Here is a 26,024-nt window from a genome sequence, read left to right as displayed (position 1 = left end):
CCTTTCTTTTTTTTTTTTTTTTTTTTTTTTTTTTGAGACGGAGTTTCGCTCTTGTTACCCAGGCTGGAGTGCAATGGCGCGATCTCGGCTCACCGCAACCTCCGCCTCCTGGGTTCAGGCAATTCTCCTGCCTCAGCCTCCTGAGTAGCTGGGATTACAGGCACGCGCCACCATGCCCAGCTAATTTTTTGTATTTTTAGTAGAGACGGGGTTTCACCATGTTGACCAGGATGGTCTCGATCTCTTGACCTCGTGATCCGCCCGCCTCGGCCTCCCAAAGTGCTGGGATTACAGGCTTGAGCCACCGCGCCCGGCCCTCCTTTCTTAAATTACTTTCACCTTAATGAAATAATATCCAATGAATGGATATTGATCTGATATTTTCCTAAATGTACTCCAACACTGTTCTCTTTCATAAGTAACAAATATCTTTTCAAGTCAAAATAAAGACTTAACCTTCAGACTGAGCAGTAAAAGAGAGTTGGGAAAAAACATGTACCTCCTCCTCTTTCTCCCTTTTCTTTTCCTGTTCCTCTTCATACTCCTGCTGAATCCGTGCCCTCTGTTCTGCAAGCCGTCTTTCTTCTTTTTCTTCTGCAATTCTCAGTCTCTCTCGCTCTGCTTCCTCTCTTTGTTTCTTTTCCTCAATCTAAAGAATTAAACCTTGTTATTTATGCTGTAAAACTAGTGAAAAGTTAGAATATCACTTATTTTTTCCTAACAGCATATAACCTCAACATTTGTACCCTCTTTTTGCATGTTCCTAAATTTTTCAGTCTCCTGTATTTTTAGGAAGGCTACATAGTTTACTGCACTGTTAAAAGCTTTAAGTTAAATTTCAATTCCAACAAACAGACTGTGTGACCTTAAGAAACTTGCTTGTTCTTAGTTTTCTCTTTTTTCTGGTAAACAGTTATTAACGCCTACATCTCAAAGGAGTGCTCAAAGAATTAAAGTGAAACAATGTAAGGAACATAAATGTTCCTCCTATATAGAAGGTTCTAAGCAAATAATTCATGATTGTATTATTTTATAGTGATTGCTGCCATTATATGTCAAAATTCTTGCACTTTATTATTATTCTAAAGTAACAGTGAAATTAATATTCACTGTATCCAATCATTTTTAATGCAAGAACCACTTCTCCCAAATGCCCTTTGTTCTTTTCTATCTATAGAGGTTCATGGAGAAAGAACTAAAACTATTACGTGTAGGATGATTTAGGTCACAAGGCCTCATAATTAAGTTTCATCTTGAATGTCACCTGGAGTCTATAGTGTTCAGTACTCTAAGGGAAATATTCTAAGACAGAGCCTAAGATTTGAAGGAAAGAGGAGCCCTAAGAGTCCACACCCCCGATGAGTGAGGCAGGAAAGAACGGCAGCATAGGAAATAGGTATTCATGTCTCTGAAGTTGTCAACAGATTTTAGTTATCCTTAGGTATGGATCATACTATTCATCATACTTTTTTCTTGTCTGTACTTCCTCTAGCTTCAACGTTGCTCTATCTAGTGTTCTTAATTTTTGAGCTATAAGAACTTTAATCTGGCCAGGTGTGGTGGCTCACACCTGTAGTATCAGCTCTTTGAAAGGCTGAGGCAGGCAGATCACCTGAGGTCAAGAGTTCAAAACCAGCCTGGCCAACATGGTGAAATCCCATCTCTACTAAAAATACAAAAATTAGCTGGGCATGGTGGTGCATGCCTATAATCCCAACTACTCAGGAGGCCGAGACAGGAGAATCACTCAAACCCAGAGCAGAGGTTGCTGTGAGCCGAGATCATGCCACTGCACTCCAGCCTGGGTGACAGAGTGAGATTCTGTCTCAAAAAAAAAAAAAAAGAACTTTAATCTTCTAACACATCCCGTGATTTTATATACTAGGGCTTTTCCAACACTTCTTTCTCACAACACTATTAAATATGCACAAGCCTAATTAGTACTTTTAGTCAGCAATTTGCGTGCTATCACTTCTTCAAGTCCAACATGACTAAAAAAAAATTTGTAATTCAACAAAATTTCATATTCAATATTCAGTTCCCCCTTCTTTCTACTCCATGAAAAAAAAATTATATTCACAGGGTCATTTCTCCATCAAAATCAAAGAATATCAACTTGTAAACTATTAATAGATCATATACTTAATGGATCCAAAGCTCAGTGCCAGCAGGAATGCTAGACAGCAGTTCAACAGCTTTCTGGTCTGGAAAGCAGGGAAAACTATCTTCTTGTCATGGTTTTCTAATTATATAACACAAAAATGCTTCAGAGTTCTTAAAAATATTTAATTTGTTAATTACTTTTAAAGCTGTCGTTAAAAATGTCAAACATTCACAAATGTTATTAATATTTACCAAAGTTTAACAGCATAAAGACTTTTGATGCATTAACTTAAGCTAATCGTAAAACTTACTTGTGTAGACCTCAGGCTAAAGCTTTTCTTAACATCTTTGTGCACAGATTTGAGCATTTCATAACATTTGTTTTAATAAAAGTTTTGGATATGTTTTATCTGACATTGTATTGTTGACAGTAGTAATAAATACCATTGGTCTACTTTATATTTTCTTAGAATTACATGTTAGGTTTTGTTTGAAGTGGGGGAAGAGATTTTTAAAAGGTTGGATAAAAGAAAAAGTTTAAAACCATCATCTGAAAGCCATCTATTCACTGATAAATTGAGGGTTGACAGACTGGAAGAACTGAAGGCTGCAACTAAAATAGTTAAAGCTTACCCCATTACCATAGTTTTTCTAGAGGTAAAGACTTTCTAGTGAATCCTATAAACAGAAGGGTAGTATCTATAGATATTATACTTGAAGTCTGGAGACTTGGGTTCAAGCAATGGCCTCACAATTTGCTAGCTCTGACACCCTGGGCAAGCCTGCTAGTCCAAGTATTGGTTGTATGTCATTAAATAGAGATAATAAAACCTTCTTCAGAGAAATTTGAGGTTGGTTGAGATACTATATGTAAAAGTATCTTACAAACAATAAAAGCCTATATAGTTTTTTTGGCTGAATTCTACCTTAGACCATGGTAAGAATTGCTAAGCATTAGAGGTACTTAAATTTTGACGAATTGTCATGATCAATATACCACAGAGTCCTTTATGTTCAACAGAGACTCCAAACCTTCAACTTGCTGCTACCAGACTTGAGCTCACAATATTGGGACCTGTGATGCCAATATCTTACATTCAACATTTATGTCATTTCTGTTGAACCTTTAAAATGCCTTTCGACCTATTTCCACTGTCATCCACTTTAGTAAAATATCCCTGCTTCCAGTCTTTGCAATCCTCTATTTAATTATATCTGAAACAGTGATGTCACATCAATCATCCTTTTTTTCACTCTGTTGCTCAAGTAGGATAAAGTGGCGTATCTTGGTTGACTGCAACCTATGCCTCTTGGGCACAAGCGATCCATCCACCTAAGCCACCTAAATAGCTGGGGATACAGGCATATACTACCATGTCCGGCTAATTTTTTGTAGAAATGGGGTTTCACCATGTTGCCGAGGCTAGTCTCAAACTCCTGAGCTCAACCGACCTGCCCACCTTGGCCTCCTAAAGTACTTCAATTACAGGTGCTAGCCACTACACCCAGCCTAATATCAATCATCCTTAAAGGCTATATCCATTATGTCACTGCCTTATTTAAGAGTCAACAAGAATTAGGATTAAAAAGAAGGTATGTTTGCGGGCATCTACTTAAGAGTTTGGGGTTAGAGGGTGGGGCGTGGTGGCTCATGCCTGTAATCCCAGCACTTCGGGAGGCCGAGGCAGGTGGATCACGAGGTCAAGAGATCGAGACCATCCTGGCCAACATGGTGAAACCCAATCTCTACTACAAATACAAAAATGAGCTGGGCGTGGTGGTGCGCACCTGTAGTCCCAGCTACTTGGGAAGCTGAGGCAGGAGAACTGCTTGAACCTAGGAGGCAGAGGTTGCAGTGAGCTGAGATCGTGTGGCAGAGCAAGACTCCATCTCAAAAAAAAAAAAAAGTTTGAGGTTAGATTAGATAGCCTTTAATGTCAGGCTAAAGAGTTGAGATAATTTCTGTAGGCAAAGAAAACCTACCACCATATTTTGAGTAAAGAACAACAGCATGTGAAAAGTTCTATCAAAGGAAAATTAACCAGGCCATAAGATTAATCTAAAACTGAGATCTAAGTGTGGGTATGAAAGGGAGGGAAGTAAAGAAAAAAGAAACTGTGAGTCCCTCATGGGCAAGTATTTCACATTCATCTCAGGCTCCATCTCTAGGACTCAGCCCAAGGTGCACCCAGTATGGGAGTAGGTCTGTTTGCTTCATAAACAATGGATATTTAAGTGTCTTTCTCTGGAAATAGTTTGGACATTTCTACTATGTTAAATGCTATTTACTTATATATATGGGGCAAATAATTATAAACTGTGATTATCTTAAATCCAATTTTTATTTACAATCTGCAATAAGAATATCAAATCATTTAGAAAAAATCAACTTATAAATATCTAGAAAGATACATTCTCTGCCTAACAGATGAATATTTTAGTAAGTCAGTTTTTTAAATCTCAGCATTCTTTGATTTAAAATTAATTTAGGTTGCACATGGTGGCTCACACCTGTAATCCCAGCACTTTGGGAGACCCAAGGCAGGTGGATCACATGAGGTCAGTAGTTCAAGACCAGCCTGGCCAACATGGTGAAATCCTGTGTCTACTAAAAATACAAAAATTAGCCTGGCATGGTGTTGCACACCTGCAGTACCAGCTACTCAGGAGGCTGAGGCAGGAGAATCACTTAAAGCCAGGTGGTGGAGGTTGCAGTGAGCCAAGGTCACACCACTACACCCCAGCCTGGGTGGCAGAGCAAGACTCCATCTCAAAAAAATAAAATAATTTAAGATTTAATGAAGTATAAAAAAGATTAAGTCAACTACTACACTTAATACATCTGCTTATTTCCTTAAAATAAGGAAATGAGCCAGGTGCAGTGGCTCACGCCTGTAATCCCAGCACTTCGGGAGGCTGAAGCGGGTAGATCACAAGGTCAAGAGATTGAGAACTTCCTGGTCAACATGGTGAAACCTCATCTCTACTAAAAATACAAAAATTCGCTGGATGTGGCAAGCGAGCACCTGTAGTCCCAGCTACTCGGGAGGCTGAGGCAGAAGAATAGCCTGAACCTGGGAGGCGGAGGTTGCAATGAGTCAAGATCGTGCCATTGCACTCCAGCCTAGGCAACAAGAGTGAAACTCTATCTCGGGGAAAAAAAAAAGGAAATGAAATAATTTTTATACCACTGATATCTGATCTGATATCAATTAGATATTTTAGATAACAACATTGCATTTTAGAATTTAGTATTTACCCTGGGGAGAAAATCTTTGCAATTTTTATTAAAATCTTATGAAACTTTAAAACTGATCAAATAAGCATTTCACCTGAAAACGAAGAAAATTCTTGTATAATTCTTGCTGTTTAATCTGAAGTTCAGTTGGAGGCTCACCAAATACATTTCCCCGAGCAAAAGGAGAGCTCTGTGTTTGCATCTGACCTTAAAAAAGATATTTTGCAAAAACATTCTATTAGCCAATGCTTAGAAAATGTAACAGTTAAAGAATTAACAGTTTGCTAATAAATTCATTTAAAAAGTCCAGAGATTAAAATCAGAAGAGAATGGCTGAAATTAGAATCTGAAGAGCAGATGAAAAGTAGTAAGAGAAAGAAAAATGGTAATACTAAAATAAAATTAACAGTTAAAACAATCAAGTAATACCTGAAAGGCACAAAGGAAACATAAAAGCTAACAGCCTAAATAACTCTCATTGCAGCAAAGGTTTTAAAATAGAATTTATGGAGAGACAAAAAGTACATATTACATTGTTCAGTATGTGAATATCCTTAAGAATATTGCTTGATAACATATTAAAATGTATTATGTAACATTTAAAATTTTCTAAAATTGTTTTTAAAAATAAGTAATTTCAAAATTCTTCCCAATAGTTTAAATGACAGAACAGTCAGCTTTGAAAAACATATTTAACAAATTAGAATGTGTCTTAGTTATTGTAAGTTTTTATTTTTAAAACTATCGAATTAATGAACAAAAATTTTTTATCTATTACCTATAAATAGTATTGTATTTTCTTCAAATGAAAAAAATTTCATATAAGCAATTCAAAAAACAACTATACCCTTAGAGTCTCTTTGAATGCAGACAGGAAAAAAATGACATTTAAATTTAAACCTCACATAACTTTTTATATTGTTTTAGAGTTTCCAATTCATTCTTCATACCATTAAACTAAAGCATGTATTTCTTGTTTTGGAGACGGAGTCTTGCTCTGTCACCCAGGCTGGAGTGCAGTGGCACAATTGCTGCTTACTGCAACCTCTACCTCCCTAGTTCAAGCGATTCTCCTTGCTTCAGCCCCCCGACTAACTGGCACTACAGGCATGCGCCACCATGCCAGGCTAACTTTTATTGTATTTTTAGTAGGAATGGGGTTTTGCCATGTTGGCCAGGCTGGTCTCTAACATCTGACCTCAGACGATCCGCCTACCACGGCCTCCCAAATTGCTGGGATTACAGGAGTGAGCCACCTCACCCGGCCTTCAATGTAGTTTTGTATAGGCAAACTGCTTTGCGGTTCAACTGCTACTCAGATGTATTTTGCCTTTGTATTTAAATTTATTAATGTTTATTTGAACAGACTGGCAGAAAGCCAAATTAATGAACATTATGAATACTTTTTTCCACCCGAAAATTTTCCTACTGAAAACAAACTAAATATACACCTTGAAGGGTCTTTTAAATTCTATGCTGTAAGCTAATAGAAAAACAAAATTGAGTAGTATGTTTCACCATGATGCTCACTCCTATTCTAAACCTCTGAGGCAATTAGAGAAGACATATTATTGCAGAAAGACAGAGAGAAGTCCTTTTAGAAATGAATAAACTATAGAAGCAAAACCATAGGTAAATACTTGCTATATACAAAGAAAGCAGAAATGTAACTTGGCATGATAATAGACCAAAAAAATAATTTAAGCCAAATTCATGTTAAGACTTCATAAGCCACAGCTCATCTAAAAACCATAAAGTAAAAGAAAAAAATAATGAACATTATAAAGGGCATCAGAAACCAACCTAATGAAGATGAAACATTAGAGAATAAGGAAACTTAAACACGTTTTAATATTCAATATTCAGGTATATTCAAGTTCCTTCAGGCTTTTAAAATATCAAATGCGACATATATGCAAAGATACATGTGTCTGTGTGTACATACATAAACATACCTTCATACACACATATAATGGCATAGCACAAAATTAGGTGGCTTTGAATCATTTCTTGCATTGAGAAAGTTTATTTTAGATGAATTTTTTTTTTTTTTTTTTTTTTTTGAGACCAAGTCTCGCTCTGTCACCAGGCTGGAGTGCAGTGGCGTGATCACAGTTCACTGCAACCTCCAATTCCCAGATTCAAGCGATGCTCCTACCTCAGCCTCCCAAGCTGGGATTAAAGGCTTGTGTCACCACGCCCTGCTAATTTTTTTATTTTTAGTAGAGGTAAGGTTTCACCATGTTGACCAGGATGGTCTCAGTCTCCTGACCTCATGATCCACCCACCTCGGTCTCCCAAAGTGCTGAGATTACAGGTGTGAGCCACCGCACCCAGCCAATTAATTCTTAGGAAGAAAAGTCTAATTTAAGGAATTCCAATTCACAAAAAAAAAGAGACGTTTTAAACATTTTATGATTTTTTTAATTACTTCTTAAAATAGAACATTCTGGCAATAATGCCAGCATAAAAATCTGGCAGTGGTACAGAAAGGCTATAGGCACCAATTTTGCTCTGCATGTTTAATCATCAGGCTTATGCTTTTGGGAAGGGGTCATGGAAACCGTTGATTTTCCGGTGTTTTTGCTTGGTGAGCAAGCTAAATGGCTAAAAAGTGTTATTACTAAGATAAAGAAAGTTCTAGGCTGAGCCAGAGAACTACAAACAATACCAGGTATGGAAGAAAGGGGTAGAACAAGACTATATGGCACTGAAATCTCAATACAAACTACTAGAAGCAGCAGCAAATGACAAAAACAATGATAATCAGAAAGAAGTCAAAATTCTCTCTTAGCAGCAATATGAAAAGGTGCTTTGATGTTTTTACTATACATTATTACAAATTAAAAGACCCAAATCAGTAAGTTTGTCAAAATCAAAGGTTCCAATTTTAGTGCTCTAAACATCAAAACTGGATCTAATGGGTAAAAACCTATCGTAGAACACAGAAAGCATTTTCTCGTAATTAGAAAACACTGGAACAAGCTGCCCATGAAAACAGTAAATGATCCATCTCTTGCAAGTGTTCAAAAAGGCTACAGATAATGTGTGCTGCCATCAAAGCCTTGAAAGATGCAGGGCTACAACTCTGATCACATCTCCCCATTTCACTTATCTGTTAAGCCAAAAATAAAGGTTAAAAACAAAAAAAGACTGCATGGTCAGAAACATTTTAGAACTTCCTAATGAAAAGTTCTTTTCTAGTCTAAAATCAAAACTTCTGTGAAAGTACAAAGTAGAATTTTGTAAAGAATAAATGGCCAGTTGTAAAGGCATCAAAATATAGTGCAAGGTGGTGTATTATTTAAATTTCCTTTATTTATTTATTTTTTTGAGACAGAGTCTTGCTCTGTCGCCAGGTGCCAAGTGCAGTGGCTCAATCTTGGCTCACTGAAACCTCTGCCTCCTGGGTTCAAGCCTCCCGAGTAGCTGGGACTACAGGCACATGCCACCATACTCAGCTAATTTTTGTATTTTAGTAAAGATGGGGTTTCACTATGTTGGCCAGGATGGTCTTGATCTCTTGACTTCATGATCTGCCCACCTTGGCCTCCCAAAGTGCTGGGATTACAGGCGTGAGCCACCTCGCTTGGCCTATTTTTAAATATATAACACACTTTAATATATACTTGACAACTTTTCCTGGTATGTCATAAAAAAGATACTGAATAATTTTCATCTTACAGAATTTTTGAATAAAGGATATTAATAGTAAATCAAAGATAAGTAGTTAAGAGGCACGTAACCTGGTATTAAATTGAACTTTTAATTGCTTCACTTCTTTGTACACTGTTGTTTTACAAGGGAGGGTAAATAATTACTAAACAAACAAAAAATGAATTTCCCTGTATAATTTATCATAACTGATAATTTTTCACTAATTCAAACCCCTATTGGTATAAGATGCAAATTGTGTAGGTGTGTAAAAGTGTTTGATTTTAAGAAATATCCCCCAGCAAAACAAAAACTTAGCAGCAGCTAAAGGATACATAGCAAGCTATAAAGCTGAGAAGAAACAAGAGTAGTAAAAAACAACCTTTCCCTATTCACTATTTTTCAAACTATGAAGAAGAGGTATTTTATAAATAGTGTGTTATGCTTCCTGTATCAGAGTAGCCAAATTCTCAAGATCCCAATAAGAACTTAGTCAAAGAACAGAAATGTTACTGAACAATTTCAGAAATGTTAAAAAAAAAAAAAAAAAAAAGTGATTAAAAACCTGAGCTTTTATTTGCAGCATCTTCTAGGTTCTCAGCATTTGAAGCGGCTAAATTTTGGTCTAGAGATACAACGGCCCTTTTATCTTCATGTGTTCTTGCATCTGGGTTATGGTAGGCATCTATATTTTGTCTGTGCATCCTATTCAAATCAGCTGAGAGGAAAAAATAATCCATTTATTTCAATAAACACATTTCTATAATTGGTATGCAAAATGTATTTTCTTAAAATAGGGAATCAGAAAGAAAAATAGGACAAAGTTGGGAATAATTCAATGATATGTTGGTGCCCTGAAAACAGAAACAAAATTATCAAAACTTTTAAGATTTTCAGAAAATAACTCTGTAAAATAATCTCAATTAGTAGAGAAATTAAGGATATATAAATCTTTAACAAAACATAAAAACCATATTAACGGTATCTATGTTACTTCGGAACTTACAATTTCTTTAATATAGGATATAGCAACAATTTAAAACAACTCATAGTGAAATTTACCCATCATCGGCCTCCGAAGGAAAACACAATCATGTGGAGTGGAATTTAAAAATATATCCAGAAATTACTTGGCAATCCTCCCCAAAGGGTAAAGCTCAATTCCATTCCTCTTCAGTGGTGTCCAGAGTTAATAACTCACTTCTTGTGACTAGATATTGCAGAAATAATGCTATATGACATCTGAGGCTACTTCATAAAATAAATTATTTCCACCTTGCTTATCTATGGATCATTCGCTCTGAAGAAAGCCAACTGCCATAATAAGGACACTAAGGGAGCCATATGGAGAGGCCCATATGACAAGGAACTAAGGCTTCCTGAGCCACGTGAGGGAGCCATATTGGAAATTAATCTTCCAGTACTCATCAAGCCTCAGATCATTGCTGCCATGGTCAGTATCTTGAACTCCAACATTATGAGGGAGTATGAGACAGAACCACCCAGCTAAACCACTCATAAATTACTAACCCTCAGAACTGCAAGATAATAAATGTTTATCATGCTAAAACACCAAGTTTTGGGGTAATTCATTATGTAGCAATAGGTATCTAATAAACAGAGCAAAAGTCTGACCTAGAATTGTGTCAAACAACCAATCTCAGAAACAGAAATGAATGATTACAGAACTCAAAAGCTTTGAACAAAATAAAAAGTAGCTCTTTTCCACAAAACAAAAAAAACAAAAAACTGGAACAGTATGGCAGCACTGAAAGTGAACTTAAACCTGGATATAAGAAGTATTTACCAGGAAGCTTGTTATGTTCAAGAATGTATTTTGAACATGAATCACAATTAGAATTCCAGATAGAACAAAGCAAGTAATACGCAAATGTTACAAAAAAGAATCGGAGTACAGAATCGGGAAGGTTCACATTCTGTTACAACATTTAGGGCAGCTTAGACTTGTAAAATGAATAGGAGCTTCACAGATGAAAGTAAGTAGGAAAGCATAATAGAGAAATAAAACAATGTGTGAAAGTGTTCTAAGCAGGTAAGATATGAAGACTGTTCTGGCAACATTAAAATAGTCCAGTTAGACTAGAGCATAAAGCACATGTAATAGAGCAGTAACAAGACTGGAAACTGTAGAATGGATAACTATTCTGGAATATCCTAAAATACATGCCAATGGCTCTCAATTTTGTTCTGTAGATGGCAATGGAGACAATTTTGGTTGTTACAGAAGTCAGATTAATATATTAGTCTGGCCGGGCACAGTGGCTCATGCCTATAATCGCAGCACTTTGGGAAGCCAAGGAGAGTGGATCACTTGAGCTCAGAGGTTCGAGACCAGCCTGGGCAACATGATGAAACCCCATATCTACTGAAAATACAAAAATTAGCTGGGCATGGTGGCATGCGCCTTTAGTCCCAGCTACTTGGAGGGTACTCTGTCCCAGAAAGGTGGGAGCTTTATTTTTAAGTCCCTGATTGGCTGCTGCCTTTCTTCAGAGTTGCTCTGCCCAGCGATGATATCTAGTAAAATTGTCTGCAGGTGCTCAGTTGACTGCAACCTCCACCTCCCAGTTCAAGTGATTCTCCTGCCCCAGCCTCCCGAGTAGCTGGGACTACAGGCATACACCACCTTACCCAGCTAATTTTTGTATTTTTAGTAGAGACAGGGTTTCAACATGTTGGCCAAGATGGTCTCGATCTCTTGACCCCATGATCCGCCCGCCTTGGCCTCCCAAAGTGCTGAGATTACAGGTGTGAGCCACTGTGCCCCGCCTTCACTAGTGAATGCTAAACACCAAAAAAACATTTCCCAGCTAGGCACATCTAAAATCAGAGACAAGACAAGGATGTCTGCTCTCATGAATTCTAAACACTGTCCTGGAGTTCCTAAATAATGCAAAACTCAATTAAAATAAATAGAAGGCATCAGATTGGAAAGGAAGAAGTAAAATTAACTACACTGACAGATGCTATGACTGCCCACATTAAAAATTCTCAGTACTTTGGGATGGGAAGATCACTTGAGCTTAGGAGTTCAAGACCAGGCTAGGCAACATAAACATAGTGAAACCCTATTTCTACCAAAAAAAAAAAAATTAGCCATGTGTCGTGGCACATATCTGTAGTCCCAATTACTCGGGAAGCTAAGGTGGAAGAACTGCCTCACCCCAGGAGGTTGAGGCTGCAGTGAGTCGTGATTACGCCACTGTACTCCAGCTTCTTTGACAGAGCAGGACTCTGTCTCAAAAAACAAAACAAAACAAAAAACATTTCCTAATTCATGTTATCAGGCCAGAATTACCCCGATACCAAAACCAGACAACATTATAAAAAATAAAAACCAGAATCTCTTGTGAGCCTAGACTCAAAAATCTCTGACAAAATACTAGCAAATCAAATTCTAACAAGAGGTATAAGAGACCATTAATAAAGCTTAGTTCACCCTAGGAATGCAAGATTGGTTGAACACTCAAAAATCAATGTAATTTACCATATGTCAGAAGGGTAAAGAGACCATATTATTATCTCAATAGATGCAGGAAAGCACCTAACAAAATTCAACATACACTCACGATGAAACCTCTAAGCAAATAAGGAATCGAACATCCTTAATGGGATAAAAGAAAAATCCAGTAAAAGCCTACAGCTAACTTAATGGTGAAAGACTGTTTTCCATCTAAATCAGAAACAAGACAAGGGTGTCTGCTCTCATGAATTCTAAACACTGTACTGGATTTCCTAAACAGTACAAAAGGCAATTAAATAGAAGGCATCAGATTGGAAAGAAGAAATAAAACCAACTCTGCTGACAGATGCTAGTGATTGCCTACATTAAAAAAAAAAAAAAAATCAAACAATCTACAAAAAACTACTTAAACAAGTGAGCTTAGCAAGCACACAGACTACAGACAATATACAAAATTTACCTGTATTTCTAAAGACCATCAATGAAAAAAGAGCATTAAAATTTTTTTAATGTAACATTTTAAAGTAGCTTCAAATCACATGAAATATTTAGGGATACAATTAACAAAATATACACAAGATCTGCCACCAAAAACTACAAAATATTGCTGAGAGAAATTAACTAGAAGCAATCAATGGATGATATACACTGCCCATTCATGGATCAAGAGGCTCAACTGTATTAAGATGTTGGCTGTCCTAATACTGATCTACAGAGTCAATGCAATCCCAGTGAAAATCCCACCATGCGTGTTAACATTGACAAAGTAATAGTAAAATATGCAAAGAAGCTGAGTTGTCAAAACATCTTGAAAAAAGAACAAAACTGGGAAGACTCACACTTTTCAATTTCAAAACTTACTACAAAGCTACGTAATCAAGAGAATCAGATATGGGCAAAAGGATAGACATATGGAGCAATGGAACAGAGAGAAAGATTGAGACACAGAGAAACTGTCACAGATTGGAGGAGACTAAAGAGACATGAACTAAATGCATTACAGGATCCTGGATTAGAGCCTAAAATAGAATAAGGACATTAGGGGAAAAAAATGGTAAAATCTGAACAAGGTATCTAATTATTCACACTGTATCTAGGTTAATTTCTAGTTTTGATCATTGTGCCATGATTATCTAAGATGTTAACGTCAGGGGAAACAAAGTGAAAGATACTCTCTATTCCATCTTTGCAACTCTTCTAGGTCTTAATTTCACAATAGAAAGTTTTTTTGTTGTTTTTTTTTTAATAAGGTATCACTGCACTTTCAATAAAATAAGTAAAATTTTAAAGATGCATCATTTCAAGTGCTGATGAAAATTCAGAGCAACTAAAAATCTCAAAACTTTTCTTGTTTGAATGCAAAATAACACAGCAAAATTGGAGAATGTTCTGGCAGTTTCTTAGAAAATTAAACACTATTCAACCCAGCAATTCTATTCCTAGGCACTTACTCAAAAAAAAAAAAATTTATGTTCACACAAACATCTGTAAGTGAATGTTTCTAACAGCTCTATTCATAACAGCCTTAAATTGTAAACAGTTCAAATAACCATCAAATGGTAAATGGATAAACAATTGTGGTACTTCCAGACAAAGCAGTACTATTCAGTAATAAAAATAAGCTACTGACATATGTAACAACATAGATGAATCTCAAAAACACTATGCTAAAAGACAAATGTCAGAAAAAAGGCAGTATTTTCATGCCAGAAAGGAGATCACAGATTGGCAGGCATGGATGAGTAAGTAAGAAAACTGACAATAAAGGAACATGGGACTTTTCTGCAGTGCTGGAAATGTTCAACATCTTGATTGTAGTGGTGATAACTATCAGAAATAGTTGTTAAAACACATTGAACAACCCCTCAGGGTAAGATAGCCAAATAGGAACAGCTCCAGTGCACAGCTACCAGCAAGATCAATGCAGAAGGCAGGTGATTTCCACATTTCCAACTGAGGTACCTGGCTCATCTCACTGGGACTGGTTGGACAGTGGGTGCAGCCCAAGGAGGGCAAGCCGAAGCAGGGTGGGATGTCACCACACCCAGGACATGCAAGGGGCCGGGGAACTCCCTCTTCTAGCAAAGGGAAGCCATTAGGGACTGTTCCCTGCACTCTGGCCCAGATACCACGCTTTTCCCAAGGTCTTCACAACCCACAGACCAGGAGATCTCCTCCAGTACCTACAAAACCACCAGGGCCCTAGGTTTCCAGCAAAAAACCTGGGCGGTTGTTTGGGCAGAAACAGAGCTAGTCCCAGCAGTTCTTTTGTCATACCCCAGTGGTGCCTGGAATGCCAGCAAGACAGAACCATTCACTACCCCGGAAAGGGGGCTGAAGCCAGGGAGCCAAGTGATCTGGATCGGCAGGTCCCACCCTCACGGAGACCAGCAAGCTAAGATCCACTGGCTTACAATTCTCCCAGCCATCATAACAGACTGAGATCAACCTGGGATGTTTGAGCTCAGTGTGGGGAGGGGTGTCCACCATTGCTGGGGCTCAAGAAGGCAGTTTCAACCCTACAGTATAAACAAAGCTGCCGGGGGAAGTTTGAACTAGGTGGAGCCCAACACAACTGAGCACCTGCAGACAATCTCACTAGATATCATCACTGGGCAGAGCATCTCTCAAAAAAGGCAGCAGCCCATCAGGGACTTAAAAATAAAGCTCCCACCTTTCTGGGACAGAGCACCTGGGAAAAGGGGCGGTAGTGGGTACAGCTTCAGCAGACCTAAACGTCCCTCCCTGGCAGCTCTGAAGAGAGCAGTGGATTTCCCAACACAGCATTTGAGCTCTGATAAAGGAAAGACTGCCTCCTCAAGTGGCTCTCTAACCCCCATGTATCCTGACTGGAAGACATCTCCCAGTAGGGGCTGACAGATGCCTCATACAGGACAGCTCTGGCTGGCATCTGGCAGGTACCCCTCTGGGATGAAGCTACCAGAGAAAGAAACAAGCAGCAATTTTTGCTGTTCTGCAGCCTCCACTGGTGATTCCCAAGCAATCAGAGTCTGGAGTGGACCTCCAGCAAACTCCAGCAGACCTGCAGCAGAGGTGCCTGACTGTTAGAAGAAAGTACAAACAGAATGAAATAGTTTCAACATCAACAAAAAGGATGTCCACTCAAGACCCCATCCAAAGGTCACCGACCTCAAAGGCCAAAGGGAGATAAATCCATAAAGATGGGAAGGAAACCAGTGCAAAAAGGCTGAAAACTCCAAAAACCAGAAGGCTGCTTCTCCATTAACGGATCACAGCTCCTTGCCAGCAAGGGAACAAAACCGAATGGAGAATGAGTTTGACAGAAGCAGGCTTATGAAGGTGGATAATAACAAACTTCTCCAAGCTAAAGGAACGTGTTCTTTTTTTTTCTTCTTTGAGAAAGAGTCTCCCTCTATTGCCCAGGCTGGTGTGCAGTGGTGCAATCTCAGTTCACTGCAACTTCTGCCTCCCAGGTTGAAGCAATTCCCCTGCCTCAGCCTCCTGAGTAGCTGGGACTAGAGGCACATGCCACCATGCCCAGCTAATTTTTTATATTTTTAGTAGAGACAGGGTTTCACAATGTTAGCTAGGATGGTCTCAACCTCCTGACCTTGTGATCTGCCCACCTTGGCTTCCCAAAGGGCTAGGACTACAGGCGTGAGTCACCACGCCCGGCCAATAAGAAGCATGTTCTAACACAATGCAAGGAAGCTAAGAACCTCAAAAAAAGGTTAGACAAATGCTAACTAGAATAACCAGTTTAGAGGAGAACATAAACGACCTGAGCTGAAAAACAAATCTCAAGAACTTTGTGAAGCATATATAAGTTTCAATAGCCAAATCAATCAAGTGGAAGAAAGGATATCAGAGATTGAAGATCAACTCAACACAATAAAGCGAGAAGACAAGATTAGAGAAAAAAGAGTGAAAAGAAATAAAGCCTCCAAGAAATATGGGATTACGTGAGAAGACCAAATCTACATTTGATCACTCTGAAAGTGAAGGGGAGAATGAAACCAAGTTGGAAAACACTCTTCAGGATATTATCCAGGAGAACTTCCCCAACCTAGCAAGACAGGCCAACATTCAAATTCAGGAAATACAGAGACATAAAGATACTCCTTGAGAAAAGCAGCCCCATGACACAATCATCAGATTCACCAAGGTTGAAATAAAGGAAAAAATGCTAACAGCAGCCAGACAGAAAGGTCAGGTTACCCACAAAGGGAAGCCCATCATACCAACAGTGGTTCTCTTGGCAGAAATCCCACAAGCCAAAAGAAAATGAGGGCCAATATTCAACATTTTTAAAGAAAACAATTTTCAAACCAGAATTTCATATCCAGGCAAATTAAGCTTCAGAAGCAAAGGAGAAATAAAATCCATTATGGATAAGCAAATGCTGAGAGATTTTGTCATCACCAGGTCTACCCTACAAGAGCTCCCAAAGGAAGCACTACCTAAAAAAGAATAACAAGTACCAAACACTGCAGTAACATAACAAACTGTAAAGACCACTGATGCTAGGAAGAAACTGCATCAACAAACAGGCAAAATAACCAGCTAGTACCATAATGGCAGGATCAAATTCACACATAATACTAATCTTAAATGTAAATGGACCAAATGCCCCAATTAAAAGACACAGACTGGCAAACTGGATATAGTCAAGACCCACTGGTGTGCTGTATTCAGGAGACCCATTTTACCTGCAAAGACACACATAGGCTCAAGGAGAAAGATTTACAAAGCAAATCGAAAGCAAAAGAAAATAGGGGATGCAATCTTAGTTGCTGATAAAACAGAGTTTAAACCAACAAAGATCAAAAGAGACAAAGAAGGGCATTATGTAATGGTAAAGGCATCAATGCAACAAGAAGAGGTAACTATCCTAACTACATATGCACCCAATACAGGAGCACCCGAATACATAAAACAAGTTCCTAATTACTTATAAAGAGACTCAGACTCCCACACAATAAAAATGGGAGACACTAACACCCCACTGTCAATATTAGACAGATCAATGAACAGAAAATTAACAAGGATATCCAGGACTTGAACTCAGCTTTGGACCAAGCGGAGCTAATACACATCTACAGAACTCTCCACCCCAAATCAACAGAATACACATTGTTCTCAGCACCACATCGCACTTATTCTAAAATTGACCATGTAATTGGAAGTAAAACACCCCTCAGCAAATGCAAAAGAATGGAAATCTTAACAGTCTCTCAGACCACAGTGCAATCAAATTAGAACTCAGGATTAAGAAACTCAGAACCGCACAACTACATGGAAACTGAACAACCTGCTCTTGAATAGCTACTAGATAAATAGTGAAATGAAGGCAGAAATAAAGATGTTCTTTGAAAACAATGAGAACGAAGACACAACGTACCAAAATCTCTGGGACACATTTACAGCAGTGTGTAGAGAAAAATTCATAGCACTAAATGCCCAAAAGAGAAAGAAGGAAACATCTAAAATCGACACCCTAACGTCAAAATTAAAAGAACTAGAGAAGAAAGAACAAAAAAATTCAAAAGCCAGCAGAAGACAAGAAATAACTAAAATCAGAGCTCAACTGAAGGAAATAAGAAACACAAAAAAACATGGAAAAAAAATAGTGAATCCAAGAGCTGGTTTTTTGATAAGATCAACAAAACAGACTGCTAGTGAGATTAATGAAGAAAAGACAGAAGAATCAAATAGACAATAAAAAATGATAAAGGCAAGATCACTACTGATCCCATGGAAATACAAACTACCATCAGAGAATACTATAAACACCTCTACACAAATAAAACAGAAAATCTAGAAGAAATGGATAAATTCCTGGACACTTACACCCTCCCAAGACTAAACCACAAAGAATTTAAATCCCTGAATAGACTAATAACAAGGTCTGAAATTGAGGCAGCAATTTATAGCCTACCAAACAAAAAAAGTCCAGGACCAGGGTTCACAACCAAATTCTACCAGAGGAGCTGGTAACCACTCCTTTTGAAACTATTCCAAACAATACAACAAGAGTGAATCCTCCCTAACTCATTTTGCGAGGCCATCATCATCCTGATACAAAAATCTGGCAGAGACACAACTAAAAAAGAAAATTTCACGCCACTATCACTAAGGAACATCAATGCAAAAATCCTCAGTAAAATACCGGCAAAACGAATCCAACAGCACATCAAGAAGCTTATCCGTTATGATCAAGTCGGCTTTATCCCTGGGATGCAAGGCTGGTTCAACATACACAAATCAATGAACATAATCCATCACATAAACAGAACCAAAGACAAAAACCACAATTATCTCAACAGATGCAGAGAAGGCCTTCGACAAATTCAACAACCCTTCATACTAATAACTCAATAAACTACATATTGATGCCCAGATATCTCAAAATATAAGAGCTATTTATGACAAACCCATATCCAATATCACACTTAATGGGCAAAAACTTGTGCCTTTGAAAACCAGCATAAGGATACCCTCTCTTACCACTCCTATTCAGTATAGTATTGGAAGTTCTAGCCAGGGCAATCAGGCAAGAGAAAGAAATAAAGGGTATTCGAATAGATAAAGAGGAAGTCAAATTATCTCTATTTGCAGATGACATGATTGCATATTTAGAAAACTCCTTCGTCTCTGCCCAAAATCCCGTGAAGCTGACAAGCAACTTCAGCAAAGTCTCAGGATACAAAATCAATATGCAAAAAAATCACAAGCATTCCTATACACCAATAACAGAGTCACAGCATGAGTGAACTCCCATTCACAATTACTACAAAGAGAATTAAATACCTTTGAATGCAACTTACAAAGGATATGAAGGACCTCTTCGAGGAGAACTAAAAAACTACTGCTCATGGAAATAAGAGAGGACACAAACAAATGGAAAAACATTCCATATTCATGGATAGGAAGAAATAATATCGTGAAAATGTTCATACTGCCCAAAGTAATCTATAGATTGAATGCTATCCTCATCAAGCTACCACTGACTGCTTCACAGAACTGGAAAAAACACTTTAAATTTCATACAGAACCAAAAAAGAGCCCACACAGCCAGGACAATTCTTTAAAAATAAATAAATAAATAAATAAATAAAAATAAAAAAGCTGGAAGCATCACACTACCTGGCTTCAAACTACAAGGCTACAGTAATCAAAACTGCATGGTACTGGCACCAAAACAGACATATAGACCAATGGAACAGAACAGAGGCCTAAGAAACAATGCCACACACCTACAATCATCTGATCTTTGACAAACCTGACAAAAACAAGCAATGGAGAAAGGATTCCCTATTTAATAATGATGCTGGGATAACTGGCTAGCCATATGCAGAAAGCTGAAACTCGATCCTTTCCTTACACCTTATACAAAAATTAACTCCAGATGGAGTAAAGATTTAAAGTAAGACCTAAAACTATAAACACCCTAGAAAGAAAACCTAGGCAATATCATTCAGAACACAGGCATGGGCAAGGATTTCATGACTAAAACATCAAAAGCAATGGCAACAAAAGCCAAAATAGACCAATCGGATCTAATTAAACTAAAGAGCTTCTGCCCAGCAAAAGAAACTATCATTAGAGTGAACCGGCAACCAACAGAATGGGAAAAAAAATTTTGCAATCTACCCATCTGACAAAGGGCTAATATCTAGAATCTATGAAGAACTTAAATTTACAAGAAAAAACAACCCCATCAAAAAGTGGATGAAGGATATAAAGAGACACTTTTCAAAAGAAGACATTTATGCAGTCAACAAACATGAAAAAAAGTTCATCATCACTGGTCATTAGAGAAATGCAAATCAAAACCACACTGAGATACCACCTCACGCCAGTTAGAATGGCTTTTAAAAAATCAGGAGACAACAGAAGCTGGAGAGGATGTGGAGAAATAGAAAACGCTTTTACACTGTTTATGGGAGTGTAAATTAGTTCAACCATTGTAGAAGACAATGTGGCAATTCCTCAAGGATCTAGAAATAGAAATACCACCTGACCCAGCAATCCCATTACTGGGTATACACCCAAAGAATTATAAAGCATTATATTATAAAGGCACATGCATATGTATGTTTATTGTGGCACTGTTCAGAATGGCAAAGACTTGGAACCAACCCACACACCCATCAATGATAGACTGGATAAAGAAAATGTGGCACATATACACCATGGAATACTGTGCAGCCATTAAAAAAAGGATGGATTCATGCCCTTTGCAGGGACATGGATGAAGCTGGAAACCATCATTCTCAGCAAAGTAACACAAGAACAGAAAATCAAACATGGCATGTTGTCACTAAGTGGGAGCTGAACAATGAGAACACATGGACACAGGGAGGGGAACATCACACACTGGGGAATGTTGGGGGTAGGGGAGATATGGGAGAAATAGCTTTAAGAGAAATATCTAATGGAGATGACAGGGTGATGGATGCAACCAACCACAATGGCACGTGTATACCTATGCAACAAACCTGCATGTTTTGCACATGTACCCCAGAACTTAAAGTACAATTAAACACACACACACACACTCTGAACTTGAAAAATACCTGATCAAATATATATAGATAACTAATTATCCTGTTAATCAATTGGAACTATGAGATACCATCTTTCAAGTTTGTTTTTATCTTTTAATTTTATTTTTATTGACATTTTTCTTTTGGTGTGTATGTTTTAACATTTGACATCTATAGTTTCATATAAAGTTTCAAATAACTTGAATAAAGAACTTCAATGAAGAACTAACACAAAAAAGTACTGTACAAATATTTAAAATGAGAAATAGTTAAAGAGGTGATACTATCTTTTGCATAAACAACTTATTTTTTACAAAAATTAGCTGGGCATGGTGGTATGTGCCTGTAATCCCAGCTACTTGGCAGGCTGAGGCAGAAGAATTGCTTGAACCAGGGAGTAGGAGGTTGTAGTGAGCCAAGATCGTGCCACTGCATTCCAGCCTGGTGACAGAGCTAGACTTCATCTCAAAAAACAAAAAACAAAACAAACATATTTTTGTATTTTATTAATAGCTACTATGCTTTATAAAGAGATCATCTTGGCAGGGCATGCTGGCTCACACCTGGAATCACGCACTTTGGAAGGCTGAGGGAGGTGGATCATGAGGTCAGAAGACTGAGACCGTACTGGCCAACATAGTGAACCCCCACCCCATCTCTACTAAAAATACACAAATTAGCTAGGCATGGTGGTGTGTGCCTGTAGTACCAGCTACTTGGAAGGCTAAGGCAGGAGAATCACTTGAACCCGGGAGGCAGAGGTTGTAGTGAGCCAAAATCACACCACTGCACTCCAGCCTTCCGACAGAGTGAGACTGTCAAAAAAAAAAAAAAAAAAAAAAAGAGAGAGAGAGAGAGATCTTAGAGAGCTAAGGGTGCAGAGTAAAGATGCAATTTTATTAATTTTTGAATAAATGATCAAAAAAAACAAGAGTAATTAGAAAAGTGAGTAGCAGAATTAAAGTTAGCGAAGATAATGAACAGATGTTATATGGTCTTAGTCATCACACTGCTCTATACTATGTATTGCAAATGTAAAGTTCCCACCTTCTCTAAAATGTAGCAGCTACATTGGGTGTAGTAGTCACACATGTAATTCCAGCACTTTGGGAGGCCAAGGCAGGTGGATCAACTCGGGTCAGGAGTTCAAGACCAGACTGACCGCCATGGTGAAACTCTGTCTCTCCTAAATACACAAAATTAGGCAGGTATGGTGGTGCATGCCTATAACCCCAGCTATTCTGGAGGCTGAGGCAGGAAAACTGCTTGAACCCAAGAAGTGGAGATTGCAATGACCTGAGATTGAGCCATTGCATTCCAGCCTGGGCAACAGAACAAAATCCATTCCCCACACGCCAAAAAATGTAGCAGCCACATACTGATACCTTTTTTTTTTTTCTTTTTTTTTCTGAGATAGAGTCTTCCTCTGTCACCAGGCTGAAGTGCAATGGTGCGATATCAGCTTACTGCAACCTCCGCCTCCCAGGTTCAAGTGATTCTCCTGCCTCAGCCTCCAAGTAGCTGGGACTACAGGCATACGCCACCACATCCAGCTGATTTCTGTATTTTTAGTAGAGACGGAGTTTCACCACGTTGGCCAGGACGGTCTTGATCTCTTGACCTCGTGATCCGCCTGCCTCAGCCTCCCTAAGTGCTGGGATGACAGGCATGAGCCACAGCACGCAGCCATAAACTGATATTCTTTAAGTGATGAGTATACTTGCTTTGAAAATACCATTAAAAGAGTTCTACTGTATTTAATAAAATAGTATGTCTTTTCTATTTCATAGCATGAAGATAGCATTAAATAAGCCCACATTACTATTAAAAATTGAAATCTCAGAAACATTTTCTCCATACTCATTAGGTCAAGCAATTCTAAAACAATGTTTAATAATTTAATAACCCACATTTATCCTCCTCACTTCTACCAATTAAAGGCATACAGAACACCGTAATTGTATTGTTTTTACTAGAAATAATGTTAAGCGGTAAGATTTCAGAAAAATGTTCTATCCCAATGTTTTCCAATGTTTCAGTCAGTGAAACACAATTTTCATGCTAACTAGCGTATTTCTATCAATTTACAATTTAAATTCACTGTAGCAAAGATTGGCCATAGGGCTATTAATCCCATGTTCTTCTCCTGAGTGTAAAGAAAGTTAAGCTTCCCAGCCTCCCAAGCACTTAGGTTAGACCCTATAACTAGGTCTGAACAATGGAATGAAGGCAAAAGTGATCTTCCTCCACATCCAGGTCAGGCCCCAACAAAAGCCTCAATTTGTCCCAGGACAAGAAAAGGACTCTAAAACGAAGCAATGACACAATGGATCCCCGAGTCACTTCTTGCAGGAGAACCACCCAAACAGCATCAGAGTGGGACAAAAGTGGATGCCTACAAGAGAGGCCTTAAACTTCTGAGAATTTGGGTTTGCTTATTACAGCACTTTCCATTAAATGCCTGGGCTAACACCTTTAATTTCTTTAAAAGAAAATGTTATAGCACTATAAATGGAAAACTAGTGTTTTTCTTATATATTTTCAAGTAAACATTTGCCTATTAAAATAAGAAATGCTTAGCTAGGCATCATCTAAAATCATTTCATTGATAATGTAATAAGAGTTCCACTCTTTCAAAACTGAGAAAATTATTAATGAAGTGAAGATAGAAAAGGAACAAATCTTTTGGGAAGAAAAGAGTTATTAAAATTAAAGTAGGCCAGGCATGGTGACTCATGCCTGTAATCCCAGCACTTTGGGAGGCCAAGGTGATCAGGTCAGGAGTTTGAGACCAGCCTGACCAACATGGTGAAACCCCATCTCTACTAAAAATACAAAAATTAGCCAGGTGTGATGATGGATGCTTGTAAATCCCAGAGACCTGGGAGGCTTAGGTAGGAGAATTTATTCAACCCGGAAGGCAGAGGTTGCAGTAAGCCAAGATGGTGCCACTGCACTCCAGTCTGGGTGATAGAGTGAAACTCCATCTCAAAAAAATAAAGTGGGCCTCAAATATATCACACACACACACACACACACACAAAACAATGAACCAAAGGCATAATACATAAGAATTCTAACTCACCAACCAATCTTCCAATTCTGTCATCTATTCCTATAATACATAATACCTAAAGAACATGAAATGTGTACCTTTGCTCTACTTTTATTCTGCTTAACTAAAAGCTAAGCAGAGACCATCCTAATACATACAACAGTCCTTTGTAACCATGGGTTCTACATCTGTGGATTCAACCAACCACATAGCGAAAACATTAAAAAACAACAAAAAATTGATGCTTTCATCTCTGCTGAACATGTAAAAAGTCTTTTTCTCTTGTCATTATTCCCTAAGCAATACAAGATCACAACTATTTAAACAGCATTTTCACTTTATTAGGCATTACAAGTAATCTAGAGATGATTTAAAGTACACAGGAGGATGTGTGTACGTTAATATGCAAACACTATACCGATGTTTTATCAGGAACTTGAGCATCCATGGATTTGGGTATTCACAGGAGATCCTGGAATTAATGTCCCATGGTTAACAACAGACAATTGTATATAACAAGTTATATAAAGCCACTCAAGGTATTTGTTGTGTGGTTACTAGATCAAACATTTAAGAGTAAAGTGAAAGATAAACAAATTATGAAAGATAAATAAACAAATTATGAAAGCTGCTATAAAGTTTCTATGATGGTCTCTTCCCCCGTCCCTCCACAAAAGAATCCTTGCAATGAGCAGGTATACTGCACATATAAATTAAACACAAAATCCCCTCCTAAAACTGTTTTAGAGCCTTTATTTATAAGACATCTTACTATGTTTTTTTAACTTGTAATATGGGTTTTATCATTTTAACAAGGAAACAAAATATTCTAAGTACTAGTTCGGGTAAAAACTTATCAACTAACATGAGCTTTTCTCTGCAGCTGGGTTATCAACATCAGAGGATGAAATATTTGTAACAAAAACTAATGAACAGTATTCTGAAGAAGAAATGCTTTCTAGCCTGTTATTATATTTATTCTCAAAATACCTCTTATGCATTAAGTTACATAAAGAGGCCTTGCTATAGAGGCTATGATTTCTACCTTTTTCTACTCCCCAGTATTTTCAAAAGTTAAAAATAATTTACCTTATTTTAAAAATATGTCAATGGAAATAACATACTTATCAGATTTCCTTTTGCATCCCTGAGAGGGGCGCCACCTCCGCCTTTTCCCCAAGGATTATATGTTCTCATTTCAGCTTCTAATTTAGCTTCGTATTCTTCTTTTTCTTCACGTTCTTTCTTCCTTCTTTCTTCTCTTTCCCGAATCTTGACAACATAAAATATGTTTAAAATAAATGCTAACAAGTATTTTGACACAAGAGGTTAGTAATACCAGATGTTATTTAAAAAACAAAACAAAACTGGGTTTTTTTTCTAACACACACACACACACACACACACACACACACACACACACACACAGAGGTTTTTTTTTTTTCCCCCAGTATGCTACCCTACAAAGGTTAAAACCACAAATATATGTAATACTCAATGTAAAAATACTTTAGACCAGGCGGGGTGGGGTGGCTCATGCCTGTAGAGGCCGAGGTGGGCAGATCACTTAAGGCAAAGAGTTCGAGACCAGCCTGGCCAACATGGCAAAACCCTGTCTCTACTAAAAATACAAAAATTAGCTGGTTATGGTGGCACACACCTGTAATCCCAGCTACTTCAGTGGCTGAGGCAGAAGAATCACCTAAACCCAGGAGGCAGAGGTTGCAGTGAGCCAAGATTGTGCCACGGCACTCCAGCTTGGGCAACAATAAGCAAAACGCTGTCTCTAAATAATATTAAAAATAAAAATACTTCAATGGCTGGAATACATAGCCACTGTTCCTCTATATACCACCAAATGACTTTCTAGCCACTAAGGCTACTTCAGACTCAACCAACTTATCTTACCCTCCCCCAGTGTCTACCTGAGCCATTCTCTCTCTAACCCTGACAGTTTCA

At 38.0% G+C, this 26,024-nt stretch overlaps 1 protein-coding gene across 16 annotated transcripts in view; it reads right to left on the bottom strand.

Moving 5' to 3' along the window:
- CSPP1 (centrosome and spindle pole associated protein 1) overlaps positions 1 to 26,024 on the bottom strand; it is a 141,829-nt gene that overhangs the window by 33,198 nt on the left and 82,607 nt on the right. For 13 of the 16 annotated variants that reach the window (XR_012514033.1, XR_012514034.1, XM_074386729.1 and 10 more), the window contains 4 exons: positions 25,190 to 25,337; positions 9,561 to 9,713; positions 5,436 to 5,548; positions 500 to 649 (listed from right to left, as the gene is read on the bottom strand). Coding sequence is in view for 14 of the 16 variants with exons in the window: in XM_074386729.1 (XP_074242830.1) it covers positions 500 to 649; positions 5,436 to 5,548; positions 9,561 to 9,713; positions 25,190 to 25,337 (564 nt within the window). In the remaining 2 variants the exon portion in view is untranslated. The remainder of the gene's footprint in view (positions 1 to 499; positions 650 to 5,435; positions 5,549 to 9,560; positions 9,714 to 25,189; positions 25,338 to 26,024) is intronic. The other 3 variants (XM_074386732.1, XM_074386735.1, XM_074386733.1) reach the window with 1 other exon arrangement.

Source organism: Saimiri boliviensis, chromosome 15 (genome assembly GCF_048565385.1).
Source record: "Saimiri boliviensis isolate mSaiBol1 chromosome 15, mSaiBol1.pri, whole genome shotgun sequence".
NCBI classification, from domain to species: domain Eukaryota; kingdom Metazoa; phylum Chordata; class Mammalia; order Primates; family Cebidae; genus Saimiri; species Saimiri boliviensis.
Note: the sequence above shows the minus strand (reverse complement) of the source record. Positions and strands in the feature narration are given on the sequence as shown.